The sequence below is a fragment of the Equus quagga genome, chromosome 11 (assembly GCF_021613505.1).
Source record: "Equus quagga isolate Etosha38 chromosome 11, UCLA_HA_Equagga_1.0, whole genome shotgun sequence".
In the NCBI taxonomy this organism is placed as follows: Eukaryota; Metazoa; Chordata; class Mammalia; order Perissodactyla; family Equidae; genus Equus; species Equus quagga.
This window is the reverse complement of record NC_060277.1, coordinates 75719725-75738205: the sequence shown is the minus strand read 5'-3', so window position 1 is coordinate 75738205 and position 18481 is coordinate 75719725. Positions and strand designations below refer to the sequence as shown.

Here is an 18481-nt window from a genome sequence, read left to right as displayed (position 1 = left end):
AAAAAGTTCTCCAAACTTACTGATTTTTTGTTTTCCTTTTTTTCTTTTACTGTAGCTTTATTCAGTAGGGAGTGGCAAGTTGCCTACAGAACAGAGATGAGCACAAACAGGTCACAGCACCAACTACATACAGCAACAAAAACAATGTTGGCTTGTACATAAAACTACACGATCAAATGCAACACAAATGGAATCAACAAAAAATTAGAAATCAACCGAATTTTGAGGGATGAATTTTATTTCTGGATTTTAATTTTTATTACAATTTTAAGCCAAAGCACTAAATAAACAGCAAGAAATGTTGAGACAATCATATCTACTATTTCTGGCTATAAATCACAGAAAAGCTCTCCCCAAGTGATTTTGAGGATATTCAATTTTACATTTCAGTTAATTCCTAGTTTTTGATAAATTTTATATAAAACGTTCATTACAAGTAGATCACACACTAAAAACACTTCTATGTGTCTACATCACTTTTTCTTGATATATAAATACTTCTCTGTGTATCCTTCAATTGACTTACAGTTCTTTTTTCAACAGCTGGCATTTAATTTAGATCCTACTAATTAAAAAAATAAACATTAAATGGCTAAATCTAATAGAAAATTTCACTTTAGAGATTCTGAATTAAAAATCTCTCTAAGAAAGATTACTCTTTAAATGTCACACATTTTTCTGTTTGCAAGCTACTTCCTGAAGAAATTCTAATCAAAGGAGGTTAAAAGCTCTGCAACATTTGGGAGAAGAATGTTATCAGCTCAACTAGAAATAAGCATTAATTAATATTAAAGTGAAGAAACTGCAGAGAAAATTATAGAATAAAACTGTCATCCTGCTTAAAATTTTTCACATATTTGACAATCTATCAGAATATCTCAAAAAAAGAAAAGAAAAACCCCCCAAAACTTCCCAAAACCCACAGAGACATATTGGTTTCATCTCTCAGAGCTCCTTCTAGGCCAAAGAATTCTTTTAAAATTAAAAGACTCCTGATTGGACTAGACTAAGCACAACAATTATTTTTAAAACCAAATTAGAATTCCTTAATCCACCATACATGGCATTTTATTCTAGGTGTTCGGTGCACCCAACACTATAGCCCATAATAACTTGGGTTTAAGTTAAAAGTTCGACATTTGTTCATCCACCTGTCCGTCCAAGTAGTTACTGTGCAACCACATGCTAGATACCATTCTAGGCATTGGGAGAGACAGCAGTAAAACAAGACACAGTCCTTTTCCCATGGAGCTTTGGTTCAAACTTTAGACTATATATAAAGGCACTAGTAACCACATATATCACAAAAATGCAGTTTTATACACTTTTTTTTAAATTATAGAGTGCTTTAAAATGCACAACACATAGTGTTTAATAAGCCACCAATTATCACCTGACTCTATTTTCTGAATTATTTTCACAACCTCCCTGCCTTTCTCACTATAAAAGCTAGCAAGACTCTTGTGTACTTGGGTGGGAGGAATGGGGGAATTTATTCCTTCATTAAATATTTCCTAAGTACTTACTAAGAGCCAAGCCCTGCTCCTTTTACCTTATCAGAATCATTGTCTCAGACTGGACTCCAAGTTTACTGATGATACAAAAATAATTTTTTCTTTTAGGGTGACAACCACATGAATTTCTACTAAAATCGACTAGACCATGTAAAATCAGGTAGTCGGTACCCATTCACTTTTAACCAGCTAAAGTCAAAGCCACTGCTACTTTAGCAATCCATCTGCTCTCTGCAAACAGTTAGTACCAGGCCAACCAGGAAGTTGACGCAGACTGTTTTTAATATGTGCTCACCATTTCTTGTTGCCTAGCTTTATAAACAGAATAATGACTAATTTAGATTTAAAGAGAAACCTGAACAATGCCCAAACTTAAGAGAAGATATTATTCACTTTACTAGGTTTCATATTATAACTAAGCCACTCTCTAGTCTCAGATTTAACTAGTTAAAAAATTACATGGGGCTCTCCTAAGCTTCCTTGAGCTGTTTTGAAAAGGCAGAAAAAGTCATGATAAATTAAGAGAGTTTTAATGCTAAGTATGGTTTATCATCTATGTATATGGTGACAAGTTTTTTTTGTAGATATATCTTTATAAATAGCAATGAGGGAAAAATTCACACATAGCAGCCTGAAACCACTTTTTTTAAATGGTGATTTCACTGATGTTGCTCATGTCTCTAAGCAACCGCAACCCTGTGCTAAAAAAACAAATGGCTGGGGATGACTCTGCAAAGAAAGAGACACAAAGGCATGGTTTTGGTAAATGCATAAATTCTTTCCACTATGCCCACCTCTTCCCCAAACTCCAGGCCCACTTTTTCTTCCAGAATCAGAGTTTAAACAGGCTAATGTGGATTTGCATTCATCTCCCTTGGAATGAATAAACTGCTCCTGAAACTGCATATGCAACTCAAAAAAGCACAGTGGAAGCCATAAAAGAACACAGACCTAATTTCCTCAACAAGCAGGGGATGACTGTGGACATCTGAACTCAGAAGCATTGCTTCCCGCGCTAGTGTCAGAAAGTGTAGTAAGTTGATCTGAATGATGATACAATCTATTTTATAAGTAGCATTCTACATAAAATAAACAGATCAGTCTGTCCTGGGAAAACCTGACACAAACACATTCTCTTTTTTTTCCAGTTTTATTGAGAAATAATTGACATACCTCACTATATAAGTTTAAGGCATATAGCATAATGGTTTGATTCACATATATTGTGAAATGATTACCACAATAGGTTCAGCTAACACCCATCTTTTCATATAGATACAATAAATAGACAAGAAAGAAACACAAAAAATTTCTCTCCTTGTGAGGGAAACTCTCAACAATTTTCCTATGTATTATACAGCAGTGTTAGAGTCCTTATGTTGTACATTACATCCTGATACTTATGTATCTTATAACTGGAAGTTTGTAACTGTTGACCACCTTCCTCCAATTCCCCCTCCCCCAACTCCCACCTCTGGTAACCACAAGTTTGATCTGTGAGTTTGTCTGGTTTTTTGGGGTTTTTTTAGATTCCATATATAAGTGAGATCACACAGTATTTGTCTTTCTATATCTGACATTTCACTTATCTTAATGCCTTCAAAGTCTATTCATGTTGTCACAAATGGTAGGATTTCCTCATTTTTTTATGGCTGAATAATAGTCCCTGTACATATATATCACAACTTTATCCATTCGTCCATTGATGGACATTTAGGTTGTTTCCATGTCTTGGCCATTGTAAATAATGTTGCTATGAACATGGGGTTGCAGATATTTTTTCGAGTTAGTGCTTTCATTTCCTTTGGATATAGTCCCAGAAGTGGAATTACTAGATCATAGGGTAGTTCTATTTTTAAGTTTTTGAGGATCCTTCATACTGTTTTCCATAGTAGCAGTACCAATTTACAATCCCACCAACAGTACACAAGAGTTCCTTTTCTCCACAACCATGCCAGCATGTCTTGTCTTTTTGATGATGGCCATTCTAACAGGTGTCAGGTGATATCTCACTGTGGTTTTAATTTGCCTTACCCTAATGACTAGTGATATTGGGCATCTTTTCATGCACCTGTTGGCCTTTCGTAGATCTTTCTGGAGAAATATCTATTCAAGTCTTTTGCCCATTTTTTAATTGGGGTATTTGGTTTTTTGTTATGAGTTATATGAGTTATTTATGTATTTTGGATATTAAATCATTATCAGGTATATGGTTTGCAAATATTTTTTCCCATTCTGTAAGTTGTCTTTTCACTTGTTGATGGTTTCTTTCTTTTGTTGTGCAGAAGCATTTTAGTTTGATGTAGTCCTGTTTGTTTATTTTTGCTTTCGCTACTTGTGCTTTAGGTGACATGTCCAAAAACTCATTCCCAAGACCCAAGTCAAGGAGCTTTATTCCTATGTTTTCTTCCAGGAATTTCATGGTTTCAGGTCTTACATTCATACTTACATTTAAGTCTTTAGTCCATTTTCAGTTAACTTTTGTGCGTGGTGTAAGATATGGGTCCAGTTTCATTCTTTTACATATGAATATCCAATTATCCCAGGACCAGTTATTGAAGAAACTGTCTTTTCTCCATTCAGTATTCTTGGCTCCACTATCAAATATTAGTCGACCTTATAAGCTTGGGTTTATTTTTGGACTCTCGATTCTATTCCACTGGTGTACCTGTCTATTTTTATGCCAGTAGTACATTGTTTTGATGACTGTAGCTTGAAATCAGGAAGTGTGATGCCTACCGCTTTGTTCTTTTTCAAGATTTCTTTGGCTATTTGGGGTCTTTTGCTATTCCATATAAATTTTAGGAGTGCTTTTTCTTCTTCTGTAAAAAAAAAAAAGTGCCACTGCAATCTTGATAGGGATTGCATTGAATCTTTAGATGGCTTTTGGTAGTAGTGACATGGTTTTTTGTTTGTTTGTTTTGGGGAAGATTAGTCCTGAGCTAACTACTGCCAATCCTCCTCTTTTTGCTGAGGGAGACCAGCCCGGAGCTAACATCCATGCCCATCTTCCTCTACTTCTTTTTTTATACGTGGGACGCCTACCAGAGCACGGCTTTTTGCCAAGAGGTGCCATGTCCACACCCAGGATCCGAACCGGTGAACCCTGGGCCGCGGAGAAGCGGAACATGCGAACTTAACTGCTGTGCCACCGGGACGGCCCCAGTACTGACATTTTAACATAGCAATTCTTCCAATCCATGAATACAGGATATTTCCAATTTATTTGTATCTTCTTCAATTTCTTTCACCAATGTCTTATAGTTTTCAGAGTAGAGATCTTTTACCTCTTTAAATCCATTCCTAAGTATCTCATTGTTTTTGATGCTGTCAATGGGATTGATTTATTTCTTCTTCAGAAAATTCATTGTTAGTGTATAGAAATGCTACTGATTTTTGTATGTTAATTTTATACTCTGCAACTCTACTGAATTCATTGATCAGATCTAACAGTTTTTTAGTTCTGTCTTTAGGATTTTCTATATATAAAATCATGTCATCTGCAAATAGAGATAATTTTACTTCTTCCTTTCCAATTCTCATATCTTTTACTTTTTTTTTTTCCTGCCTGATTGCTCTAGCTAGGACTTCTAACACTATATTGAACAGGAGTGGTGAGAGTGGGCACTCTTATCTTGTTCCAGATCTTAGGAGGAGAAATTTCAACCTTTCACCATTGAGTGTGATGTTAGCTGTGGACCTGTCATATATGGCCTTTATTATGTTGAGATATGTTCCTTATATGCCTAATTTGTTAAGAGTTTTTATCATGAATGGATGTTGAATTTTGTCAACTGCTTTTTCTACATCTATTACAATGATCATATAATTCTTTTCATTTTATTAATGCAATGTATCATATTGATTAATTTACATATGGTGAACCACCCTTTCATCCCAGGGATAAATCTCACTCGATCATGGTGAATGATCCAATTAATGTGCAGGTGAATTCAGTTTGCTAATTTTTTACTGAGAATTTTTACATCTATATTCATCAGGGGTATTGGCCTATAGTTTTCTTTTCTAGTTGTGTGCTTTTCTGGTTTTGGTATCAGGATAATATTGGCCTTATAAAATGAGTTTGGGAGTGTATTCACCTCTTCAATATTTTGGAAGAGTTTGAGAAGGACCAGTGTTAATTCTTCTTTAAATGTTTGGTAAAATTCACCAGTGAAGCCATCTGGTCCCGGGCTTTTCTTTGCTGGGAGATTTTTGATTACTGATTCAATCACCTTACTAGTAACTGGTCTATTCAGATTTTCTATTTCTTCCTGACTCACTCTTGGTAAGTTGTATGTTTCTAAGAATTTTTCCATTTCTTCAGGTTGTTCAGTTTGTTGGGGTATAGCTTACTCATAGTAGCCTCTTATGATCCTTTGAATTTCTGTGGTATCACGTATAATATCTCCTTTTTCATTCATAATTTTATTGATTTGGGTCCTTTCTCTTTCTTCCTTGTTAATCTAGCTAGGGATTTGTTAAATTTGTTCTATCTTTCAATGAACCAACTCTTAGTTTGGTTAATCTTTTCTATTATCTTTCTGTTCTCTATTTATTGCTACTCTAATCTTTATTATTTCCTTTCCTTTGCTAACTTTGGGCTCAGTTTGCTCTTCTTTTTCTAGTTCCTTAAGGCATAGAATTAGATTGCTCATTTAGGATCTTTCTTGCTTCTTAATGTAAACATTTATTACTATACACCTCCCTCTTGGAACTGCTTTCACTGCATCCCACAAGTTCTGGTATATTGTGTTTCCATTTTCTTTTGTTTCAATGAATTTTTATTTCCCCTTTAATTTCTTCTTTGACCCACTGGTTGTTCAGGGACAGTATTGTTTAATTTCCACGTGCTCTTGAATTTTCCAGTTTTCTTCCTTTTATTGATTTCTAGTTCATGCCATTGTGGTCAGAGAAAATATTTGGTATGATTTCAATCTTCTTGAATTTGCTAAGGCTTCTTTGTGGCCTAAGACATGGTATAGCCTAGAAAATGTTCCCCATGTGCTTGAGAAGAATGCGTATTCTGCTGTTGTTGGACAGAATGTTCCCAATATGTCTGTTAGGTCCATTTGGTCTATAATGTTGCTCAAATCTGCTGTTTGCTTATTGATTCTCTAGATGATCTATCTATTGTTGAGAGTGGGGTATTAAAGTCCCCAACTATTATTGTATACTGTTCATTTCTCCTTTTAGCTCTGTTAGTTTTTGCTTTATATATTTAGGTGCTCCAATGTTGGGTGCATAAATATTTATAATTATTATATCTTCTTGATGTATTGACCCCTTTATTGTTATATAATGACCTTCTTTTAAATAATGACCTTCTTTTTTTCTTTTCACCATTTTTAGTTTAAAGTCTATTTTGTCTGATATAAATAAATGAAGCCTTAAACAGCTTTTTAAAATGGTGATTTCACTGATCTTGTCTCTAAGCAACGGAAACCCTGTGCTAAAAAAACAAATGGCTGGGGATGACTCTGCAAAGAAAGAGACACAAAGGCATGGTTTTGGTAAATGCATAAATTCTTTTCCTATGTCCACCCTGTCCCAAACTCCAGGTCCACTAATGTTTCTTCCAGAATCAGAGTTTAAACAGGCTAATGTGGATTTGCATTCATCTCCCTTGGAATGAATAAATTGCTCCTAAAACTGCATATGCAATTCAAAAAACACAGTGGAAGCATAAAAGAACACAGACCTAATTTCCTTAACAAGCAGGGGATGACTGTGGACATCTGAACTCAGAAGCACTGCTTCCCGTGCTAGTGTCAGAAAGTGTACTAAGTTGATCTGAATGATGATGCCATCTATTTTATAAGTAGCACTCTACATAACAGAAACAGATCAGTCTGTCCTGGGACAACCTGACACAAAAACATTCCATCTTAATGAAGAAATCAAAATTATAGATCAAGCTTTTCACAATGCAAAAAGCAAGAAGTAGACTTCCCTCATATGTGAAAGACGCTATGAGTAATTTAGGCAAAAGATAACCAAAAAAGATTCCATAAATCTCATTTCAACCATATCCATTAGCACATTTTAAACCTGCTTCTGATGCAAGGAAAATTTATTATTTTTAAAGTACCCCCTCAAAATACTTCAAACAGGCTCTTAAGCAATATTTAAGTTTCTTTCAAAGCCAATTCCAATAGCAATTCTTAACATATTACTCATCCAAATTGATTCAGTATTATCGACCACCCACTATCGGCAGCTAAAACCGTTTCTGAAAAAGCATTCTTTTACATTTAGTTTTGGATTAATAACAGTAATCTCTATCCGTAAGCATACCTGGTATAAACAGTGGCACACACTTCGAAGCTGAGGGGGGAATTCCGAGGAGGAGTTGATGATGGCGTGGAAGAACTGTTCAGTCATCTGAAGGAGGCTCCGCTGGTTCTCCTCAAGGCTCTCTGACTGTTCTAACCTACAAAAAAAGAGAAAAGGGAAAATCAATTAAAAGCAAACAAACAAACAAAAACACTCCTTAAAAGAGACTCCTTAAGGGACATTCAACGAAATGCAAAATGTGGACTTTGCTGGGATCCTGATTTGAACAAACCAACCGTAAAAAAGGCATTTTTGAGAATTGTGTATAAAATTCTTATCCCCCTGTATTCTCACAAATTTAGTATGTGATTTCTAGTTTTTTGCCAACCTAGTAGGTAGGAAAGGGCATCTCCTATCTTAACTTTTATTTCCATGACTTCTGGTAAAAAGTTAGACATGCTCTCCTACATTTTGTGGCCATTTATGTTTCTCCTACTTTGAATTGCCTTTCATATCCAGACTGATACTTCTAACTGTTATGGGTCCCTCCCACCAGTATCTAAAACTCAGTTTGCCCAAAATTAACTTATTTTTCCTCCTACTCCTATGTCTTATCGTGTGTTCCCCATCTTGCCAATGGCACCACCACCGACTCAATCACATCATTCCGGTGACCTCCGATGTCATCTTTGCCTGCTGTACTCCATTACTGCCCACACCCAAGTTGCTAATTCTTAGTATGACCTCTAAAGTCTTGGTGTTGTCTTTACAGACAGAGATTTGGAAGGCAGACTTACTAGATTTAAATTTCAGCTCTATCACTATTGAGCATTATGACCCTGGTCAAGATACCTAACTTCTCTGGGCCTCACTTTTTTTGTCAATAAGACAAGAATAACAATCAAGCCTACACTGTGGGGTTTAAATAGCCATCAAATCCACAAGCTTTGCTCAAGCTTCCCAACTGACATAATGCGAACTCTCAAAAGACACCACCTAAAAAACTCACTACTTACCTGCTTGTTATGTGTCTTACCACCCCTATAAATCTATAAGCTCCTTGAAGGAAGTATTCATCTTTGTCCCATTAAAAACTGGCACAGTACCTTACCAAGTAAGTACTGAGCAAATACTTGTTTTCAATCTCTTAATTAGTAATTTTTCATTTCTGTACTAATTTACATACTACATAAATGCTTGTGACACTCAAATAATCACTCCAGATTCCTTGCAGCTCACTGTTTGGTGCAGCATATGGATACAGTAAGAGTTTGGAAATTAATGTGGAATACAAGGCAGGAAAGATTTCAGGAGATAGGTGAGTTCTAAAGGAGGGATAAAATTTGCACAGGCAAAAAGAAGTAAGGGTATTTCATAAAGAGGAAGTAGGCAGGGCAGGTACTCAATTCAATCCAACAAACATTTATGTGCATCTATCATTTGCCATCTTAGTGCCAGGTGCTGAGATGCAACAATAATTGGCCTTTGACCTTTTCAAAGAGAAAGACATGTACACACTAAGTAATGAGTACAATAATTCAAGGATATAAAAGGCAAAATAGCAAACCAGAGACAGGCATGATTAATTCACATGGCTGGTGGTTGCTGAGAAGCCAGAGGCAGAAAATGAACTTGGAATATATGGAGAACAGAAAAGAGACTGGTCTAAATATGGGGACTGTCTGCATGCATTAGCTAAGAAACTACAAGAGTAATTCAAATCTGAGATATGGAGGGCATAGGAGTTTTGTGGTATGAAAGAAAAGATTAACAATTTACTTAACAAGGCCAGAAAAAACTTATAGAAACCTGAACGATTCTTGTCTACTTTGTGGGAATTTTTTCTTAATAAGGCAACATAGTAGCAGGTACACTGCCGGCTGTTTCAGGTGTTCCCCTAAAACAACACCTGCCAGCCACAGCGCTCTTGTCTCCCACACACCAATAACTTGTTGGCTATTCCACTAATTCTGATCTATAATGAAGCTTGGTGTTCAATCATTTAAGTGTTTGAGTGTATGAAATTTTTCCCTCTGTTTGATTTTAAAAGAATCAGCTTTGTTTCTGTTTTTGTTAATCCTTTTGTTTTCCTGTTTTTAATTTCATTAATTTCTAATCTAATTTTCATTTCTTCCCTTCTGCTTGCTTTATTTTATATTGCTGTTCTTTGTCTAGTTTTCAAAAGTGAAAGCTTAGATTACTGATTTTAGATCTTTCTTCTTTTCTAATGTAAACATTCAATGCTGTAAATTTCTCTCCAAGCACTGCTTTCACTATCTTCCACAAATTTTGATAAGCTGTACTTTCATTTTCATTTTGCTTTTTTTTTCTTTGCATTTCAGTTTTGGGAGATTTCTATTGACGTCTCTTCAAGGTCACTGATGATTTCCTCAGTTGTGTCCAGTCTGCTGATGAGCCCATCCAAAGACATTCTTTCCTTCTGTTACAATGTCTTCGATTTCTAGCATTTCCTTTTGATTCTGTCTTAGAGTTTCCATCTCTCTGTTTACACTGCTCACCTATTCTTGCATATTCCACTTTTTTTCTGTTAGAGCTCTTAACATAATAATGATAGTTATTTTAAATCCCTGCCATATCTGAGTATGGTTCTGACGCTTGCTTTTGTCTCTTCTGACTACGATTTTTCCTGCCTTTCGGCATGCTTTCTAATGTTTTTTGAAAGTCAGACCCAAGATGTATTGGGTAGCAAGAACTGAGATAAACAGGTCTTTAGCGTAAGGTTTTATGTTAACCAGGCTAGGACTTACGTTGTGTTTAAATGTTTGCTGCAGCTGTAGGTATCAATTTCCTCCAGTGTCCTTGTTTTTGTCTGCCTAGTTGTCTTTGGGTTTCCCTAGAAATTCTTCTTCAACAGTCTCTGGGGTGCGGATCTCTCAGCTGTAATCCACTGTTAATACACTGGACTCCCACTGATGTGGTGGTGAGGCCTTGGGGAGGGGAAGCAGTTTACAATCTTATGATTATATCTCCATTGTTTTATTGGGCCAGAAACCCTGGACTGTGACTTTCAGAAGATTTTCTTAGCCCTTTTGTTCCCTCTTATGAGAGGCAGGAAGCCTAGAGGTAGCTGAAGTTGGCTAACTACCCATCCTCCAGGTCAGACAAGGCTTTGGTAAAGTAGTTTCCCTTGAGGACAGGCCTCTGTAAGGGAGAACAGAACACTACAGGCATGTTTCAAAATGGTTACTTTTCCCCTTCCCCTGCCCAGAGCACAGGGAGCTTCTCCTCCCATCTTCACCATGAGAAGCTGGTGGGCCTCTGCAGGTCAAATTAACAAAAGTACAGGGGTCCCAATAAGACTGGGTCCCCAGGAGTTTTAACTCTCAAACTAATTCACACTCAATCTCCAGCAGCTCATCAATCATGGTCTAAGTGTTCCTCCCAGCTACTGGCTCAGTAGTTTCTCCTGGGAAGCTGGGACTCTGTATTTGCTTTTCTCTAGGTGGTGATTTGCTCTGTAACTTCAATTTTCTGATTTCAACTTTTTCTTATTATGAACATAGGAGTGTCAGTTTCCAAGCTCCTTACATGTCAGGGCAGGCCTCAGTTGATTTTAAGTCACCTGAATGTAATAGGCTTGTCATCTAGCTCTCTTGTCTGCACCACAGTACTTAGTGCAGTAGATTTCCTTTAGGCAGTTAATTTACTCTCTCCCTAAGTAATTCTTTAACCTTTAGAAAGTAACATTGCTTAATGGTAACAACATACAAGATGGCTTAAAAGAATGTTGCTTTTAGGTTTTTTTTTTGAGAAAGATTAGCCCTGAGCTAACTGCTACCAATCCTCCTCTTTTTGCTGAGGAAGACTGGCCCTGAGCTAACATCCATGCCCATCTTCCTCTACTTTATATGTGGGATGCCTATCACAGCGTGGCTTGCCAGGCGGTGCCGTGTCCACACCTGGGATGTGAACCAGTGAACCCTGGGCTGCCGAAGTAGAACGTGCGCACTTAACTGCTGCACCACCAAGCCAGCCCCGCTTTAAGCTTTTAAACTATAACTATTTAACTATTTTAACAATAATTGGCTAATTTAGTGCCAGAGTTCTGATTAGATATTACAGTTGATACTTCAGCAAAGACAGAGCCAAAAATATTAACTGATACAAAGTTGCTAAATAAAAATTATTTTGGAAGAGCTACCATCGAGAAACTCTGAGCTTGAAAATAAAAAACAAAATAATGTTAAGGTCCCAACTGAAAGAAAGACAAGAGATGTGGCTTAGGAAAAGCAAGCATAACATAAGTGTTTAAAATTCACTCATTCAATGGATAGTTATGAAATGTCAACTATAAGCTAGATCCCATGCTAAATATTCATAGAAGGATATAAAGATATATAAAATACAAAAGAGCCAACAGTCTAGAGGGGAGATAAATTCATAAAATACATCATAACAATTAAGTGTTACAATGATGATGTAGAACAGAATAAAGACTATTTCTTTATTCAAGTGTAGTGTGTGTATATGAATGGCACCTGGTGACAGGTAGAAAGCTTCAAAGAGATGGTAATTTTAAAAAACTGCACCTTCATTACCTCTTGGCCTCTTTCCCTTCTAAGCCACTCCTCACTAGAGGAGGAGGAGTGAGTTAGAAAAAAGAGTCAAGCATGCTTAGCTCAGCGCCATCCTTTCCACTCTAGATATGTTTGCCTACTGAAAAGATGTATTCTGGTCTGCTCTCTACTCGTGTGGTAAAAAGCTTGGCAGACCCTGTGAGGGAAACCTGTAGTTATCCAGCTGTGCAAGGGATGGGGTAAATGAGAGTAATTCAAGGTGAAGTGTTAGCAAGCCTATTTGCCCACAGGATCTACAGTCACATTCTCCAATCAGTTTTATCAGAAATAAAAGTGATAGCTGATTCCTGAATGTTTCCTGCCCATCCCTCCTCCCTCCACCCTTTTGGTTTTGAACTTAGGCAGGGAAGAAGGATATTATTTATTAGGCATCTCCAACCCCAGTGAACCCTATGTGTCAAGCTATTTAAAAAATATATAGCGTGCATATTTCACTGGAGCTAAAGTCCAGGGAACACACGAAGGAATGACAAGGGCTGATGGCGGATTATAGTAAGACAACTCTGTACTTCATCTTGCAATCAATGGGGGAACAACTGATGATTTCCAAGAAATAAAGTGACAAAAAAGATTTAGGTTTCAGAATAATTCCTACAGCAAATGACATGAAAAAGACAATGCTGGGACAATAATTAGGAAGTTACTACAAAAGTCAATGGGATCAATATGGTATTGGCCAAATAAATTATACAGCAGTTAAAAAAATGAAATTAATCTTTATATATTGGCATAGAAAGATCTAAGACATAGATTAAGTTAAAAAAATTAAGTTGCAAAACCATGTATACGATGTTACCATTTATATTAAGCACTCACATTAGAATATACAGTTTCTTCAACTAAACATATGTATATGCAAATGTACTGAAAAAGAACAGAATAACAGACTAAACTAGTAACAGTGCTATGTCTCTAGAGGCGGTAGTCAAAGACATTTTTAATGACATTTGTAATTTTTTTTTAAGAAAAATGTATTTGTGTGTGACTTTTATAATTAAAGACTAATTTTAAGAATCAAAGGGAGAAATTGTGAGGGCCTTGCCCCATGTAGTGGTAGTCAAAAAATGGAGAGCAATTACAGATGAGAAGATGACAAACCTGGTAGGATCCACTTCAAAGCTAACATGTTGCCAATCAGAGGATGTGATCACAATTCGTAACAAAGGATCCAGGAGTTTTTGTAGGTAGGTAGCACCATATACCTAAAAAAATACACCAGGAAGAATTTATTATGCTTGCTCCAAATATCTTGCATTAAAGAAGATGTTCTGCTCTGTACATTTGTACATAATCATTGTCTGACATACCTCCTCACAAAAAGATGAATGGATACAAACCTTGAAACAGAAGGTCATTATTTTACTGGCTAAGCTGTTGCCTCGGAAAAGAGTCTGCATGGAGTCTGCCAATTCTACTTCCTTAGAAAACATGTTCCAGAGCAGTTGGTAGAGTAAATGCCGAGAATCAAAGAGAGTCACTAGAACTCGAGCTAGTTCATCCTGAGAACAAAACAAAATTGTGTTACTGTGAACAATTCCATTTTTTCTTAAGCAGGAAAGTGAAAGGCAAATCCAAAGTTGATAACCACCTGCTGAATCAAGGTAAATGGTGACTAATTTTTCCCTGGGATCTATCTATGTACATTTGTCTATGATAGATAACTATTCCTATACGCCTACAGTAGTTGTTAGTTCTAAGGATTCACTGAAGAAAGGTAAGAGATGCCTAAGCTTTACTAGGGAGACAGAAAAAATCCAGGTTTCAACTCAAATTACATGACAAATAAAAGAGTAGACATAGAAGATGATGGCAAAGGGTTCAGTACGATACGCAGAAATCATTTTCTTAGAAAATCAGTGTGCAGGAACAAGACTTTGGTGACCACAAGAGTTCTACTCTCTTCTCATATAGTGATGGAAACTCAGTGAACAATGAACATGTGCTAGGCAGAGAAATGACAAAAATGGAAAGACTACAGGATTTACAGAAATTCAGAAAAAGACCTGGGCTGTGCATTCAGAACCAAGAGATTAGCAAGATTTACATACAAAGCAGAGCTGGGCAGCTAATCCCCATCTAGAAACTCTATGATAACCCTCATTATTCCCCATAGCGAAGTGTGTTTTGGTACATTCAAGAAAACTATGGGATAGTAAATCACCATTTAACCACACAAGCTGCGAAGAGATTTAGAGAGAACATGGGTAGCCATAAAAAAAATGCCCCAACCTACAAGCAGTGAAAACATAGGCCAGGATCATGGCCCATAGCTCTTCTAATTCTTGCCTGGTCCCAGGATTATAATAATCTGATACTTGAGAAAAGGAAAAATTTAACAATCCTAACCACAGATAATCTACAAGCCAAAGAAGGATCCAATATTCTGTCATACTCCTTACAGTTATATAATACGTATTTGACTAGATATAAAAATTCTATCCTCCATCTTAAAGTCAAGTATAATTATGAGACATAATTCAGTTACAAAATAAAACTATTTTTAGACTACTGTGTGAAATGTTTTTTCCCCACTCTAATTCTTCCCCCACAAAATTCTAAAAACTTTAAGCAACAGAATTTAAAATTTACAAAATAGAATTAAATTTTTAAAAAGTTCTCTTGTATTTTGTCCTTCTTTAGATACAGCTCTAATAGAGCTAGCCTAATATAAAAGTCCTAAAAAAAGGCATTTAATATAAAACTCATTGGAAACAATTTACTGAAAGAAAACAAATGAATTAAAGCTTCTTGGACTTAACTGATTCCTTTTTACTAAGAAAATTACTGATAATTTTTAGTGCTTGACTATAAGTAGGTACTGAAAAAGTAATTCAGAATACCCATTTTCAAAACATATGAAGATTTGTGAACTAATATTAGGCTTCAAGAGGATTTCAATAATTTCCTTTTTCCAACTCCTCAGCTACAGTAGGATCCCATCATCATTCATTAAACAATTATTTACTGAGTCCTTATTATGCGCCAGGCTCTACTTCAAGAAGTGGAACTGCAACAGTGAACAAGACAGACCAGGTCTCTGCTCTCATGGAGCTCACATTCTGGTGGAATGAGAACAACTAATCAAAGAAACAAGATAATTTCACAGAGTGAACAAATGCTGCAAACAAAATACAACAAGGCAATGTGATAGAATGACTGTGGGTGTGGTTTTGAGTGGATGGCCAGAAAAGACCTCACTAAGAAAGCTACACTTGAACTGAAGCTTGAATAACAAGAAGTCGGCCATTTAAGAAACCAGGGAAGCAGCACTGCAGGCCATGGCAGCAGTGGCGACCAGCGTGCTCTGAGTGGAATTGAGCCTCACATGTTAGACGGCTGCATGGCTTAAGTTTGGTGAACAAGAAGGAAAATGGCATAAGATGATGTCAGAAAGAAGGCGAGGCCCAGGTTGGGCAGAGCCTCATAGGTCAGGGTAAGGAATTTCAGTTTTACTTTACGTATGAGAAGCAAGATCCTACAGCTTTTAAGCAGAAACAAATCTACAGGCAATGACAGATTACTTTATTAGTTATAACTTACCAAACTGAAGTCATTTTTGGTACAATACAGACTAAATAGTTTTTTAACATGGAAAGGGATAATGCTTCTCAAATGTTTAACATATATTATTAAGAATTACCATGATTTTAGGAAAATTTTTTAAGAGGCCAGTACCATATTATATCTTCAGGGTTTAAAACAAGCAACATAATTTCAAATGCAAATAGAGCACTTACGTTTTTTGAAAATTGTACAACGTGTTATAGAAAAAAGAACTGTGAACTGGAGGTAGCGAACAGGCACAAGCTTTGGGTTTTAGTTCTGACATTACTAACTAAACATGAGGTTTAACCCTAATTGTCTCATTTAAGATATGAAGGCACCAGGTCAGATCAGTGCTTTTAATTTTCTTTTTATCAATGTTTAAATGAAATTTTTCAATGGGACAGGTAAGGAGTTCGAGTTTTACTTTAAGTATGAGGAAAAAGGTCCTCAAACTTATGAATACTAGTGAGGGCTAGAACTCCAACCACTTCCCCACAGCCAAAAAACACTCAAATAATACCTGAGGTTTCTTCCAGCTCTAAAGTTTTAGAAATTCATTCGATAAACATTCATTGAACAAATGAAATCTGAAGCATCTGCCTTGTGCCACACACTCTTCTCCCCCACTTACTCAATGAACTTACCCACTGAGAACAAGGGACCACATTGGCCAGAGCCATGGCTATAGGGAGCTCTCCCTGATCACCCATCATTGTGACCAACTCCACCAGCCTCTCAAACCGATCTGCCAACACCGTTTCTGCAAGTGTGTCAAATTCTGTGCCTTGTTGGAGGATTTTTGTCAGAACTTCCATAAATGTAGCTCTTGTCTGGAGATCTTTGTGATAACCTAAACCTGATATGAATAGACAGATGCAAGTTTACTAACATGGCCTTGTTGAAGGAATTCTACTTGTCTTACATGCCAGTTCTCTAGATTTTAAATTTCTGCATGATGCTTTCATTTTATCTCACCTATGGAGTGCATGAGGCCACTGTCCACGTTAGCGTTAAGTAAGTTTGACATTGCAAGGACTGTGCAGTGCCTCAGTGAGGCCAGCCTCCGAGACATGCCACGCTTCCTGCCACCTGTTTGTGCATTTTCATCTTCAACTTCACTACAGTCATTCAAAAGGTTCATAAACAATGTGAAATACCTGAGAAATAAAAAGATTGACCCTTACAAAGTGAATGCCACATCAACCAGACATTCTGAAATCATCACATATGCATCACATGAGCAACCCTGGGTATCTGCTTCTCTCCAGGCTTGGGGTAGTCAGCCAGCATGGCTCATTATCAAGTGTGCTATGTTGAATATGGTTTTATCCTGACAAATCCCAGTACACATCTCACGACATAAGCACCAAATAGATGCAATCTTCCCTGGCAAATGCATCACTTTTAATGTTTAGCATATGAAATTAGTGGTCCAAATAGTTTAGACAATGCCATTTTAAATGACTTAATGAGATGAACTGAGTTTTATTGCCAATAAACTTCAATGATACGATTATTTTCTTTAAAAACCACAAAACACAGTTGTTTTCCTATCCCAGTTCTGTCATAGGGAATATGACATCATGCATGTGTTGCACTTTATGAGACAGCCGTCGATGGCATAATGCCAAAGCAATGAGGTCCATTTCCTAAATATGATCATTTGCCTCTTTGGTTACACTTTCTTTGCTTCGTTGTGTGTGGGACTTTGTTTTTTGCTTTGTGTTTTGGTGACTGAAACTTACTTAAGAAATAGCTGTGACTTGGCTTCCATGAGTTCCACACCATCTCCTTCCTCAGGCTGCAGCGGGAGACCAGCCAGGAGTGAAACTACTGCTTCCATGCTTGCCTGGTCCAGATCCCTGAAGAAAAAAATGTGAAGATCTTCAGTCTTTCAAGTTCTTCCATTCCACCTTCCCCTCAAATAAACTTCTTCCTGACAGACACAAACTTCAGGAACTACTTCATGAAACAAATTATTAGGACAACCTAAATAATCTGAGTTAATATGCAGACCCTAGAATGCAAAACATTTCAAGGTGGGAGAGGGTGACGGTAACTTTCTACAAAGTGATCTTGGCAAAACGACTACCCCGGATCAAAGGCGTGCACTATAAACCAAGCCTGGCCAAAGAAACATACGTGAATGCTTACTATGTAGTTCATAGTGTTTAATTATTTTCTGCTTTGTAGCAATAAGTATTTATGACTAGAGCAAACAATTACTTTTTAGAAAGACTTAAAACAATTAAGTTCTTCAAATAATACCTTTATCTAATCATAAAAAAAATACAGTCTAAGGCTTTACATACCTTATTTTCCAATAACTGTCGAATCTCTTTCCTAAATAGATAACACTAAATTTCTATACATAACACTTTCTCTCTCTCACACATTTTTTAATAAAACTCTTTCAGTTAAAGAGAGAAAAATAAAGATTAATATCTTTATATAATTCAAATGCAAAAGCTTGATATCCAAAAAGACAATTTTAATACACATAAAATACACATATCATAGCTATAATGAAGTAGTACTAATGCCTGG

General features: G+C 36.5%; 1 protein-coding gene across 4 annotated transcripts in view; it reads right to left on the bottom strand.

Annotated features, from left to right (window-relative positions):
• NF1 (neurofibromin 1) overlaps positions 1-18481 on the bottom strand; it is a 240837-nt gene that overhangs the window by 103799 nt on the left and 118557 nt on the right. For 3 of the 4 annotated variants that reach the window (XM_046677878.1, XM_046677879.1, XM_046677881.1), the window contains 7 exons: positions 17680-17796; positions 16910-17091; positions 16579-16790; positions 13726-13887; positions 13487-13590; positions 7812-7947; positions 21-83 (listed from right to left, as the gene is read on the bottom strand). In XM_046677878.1, the coding sequence (XP_046533834.1) occupies positions 21-83; positions 7812-7947; positions 13487-13590; positions 13726-13887; positions 16579-16790; positions 16910-17091; positions 17680-17796 (976 nt within the window). The remainder of the gene's footprint in view (positions 1-20; positions 84-7811; positions 7948-13486; positions 13591-13725; positions 13888-16578; positions 16791-16909; positions 17092-17679; positions 17797-18481) is intronic. The other variant, XM_046677880.1, reaches the window with a different exon arrangement.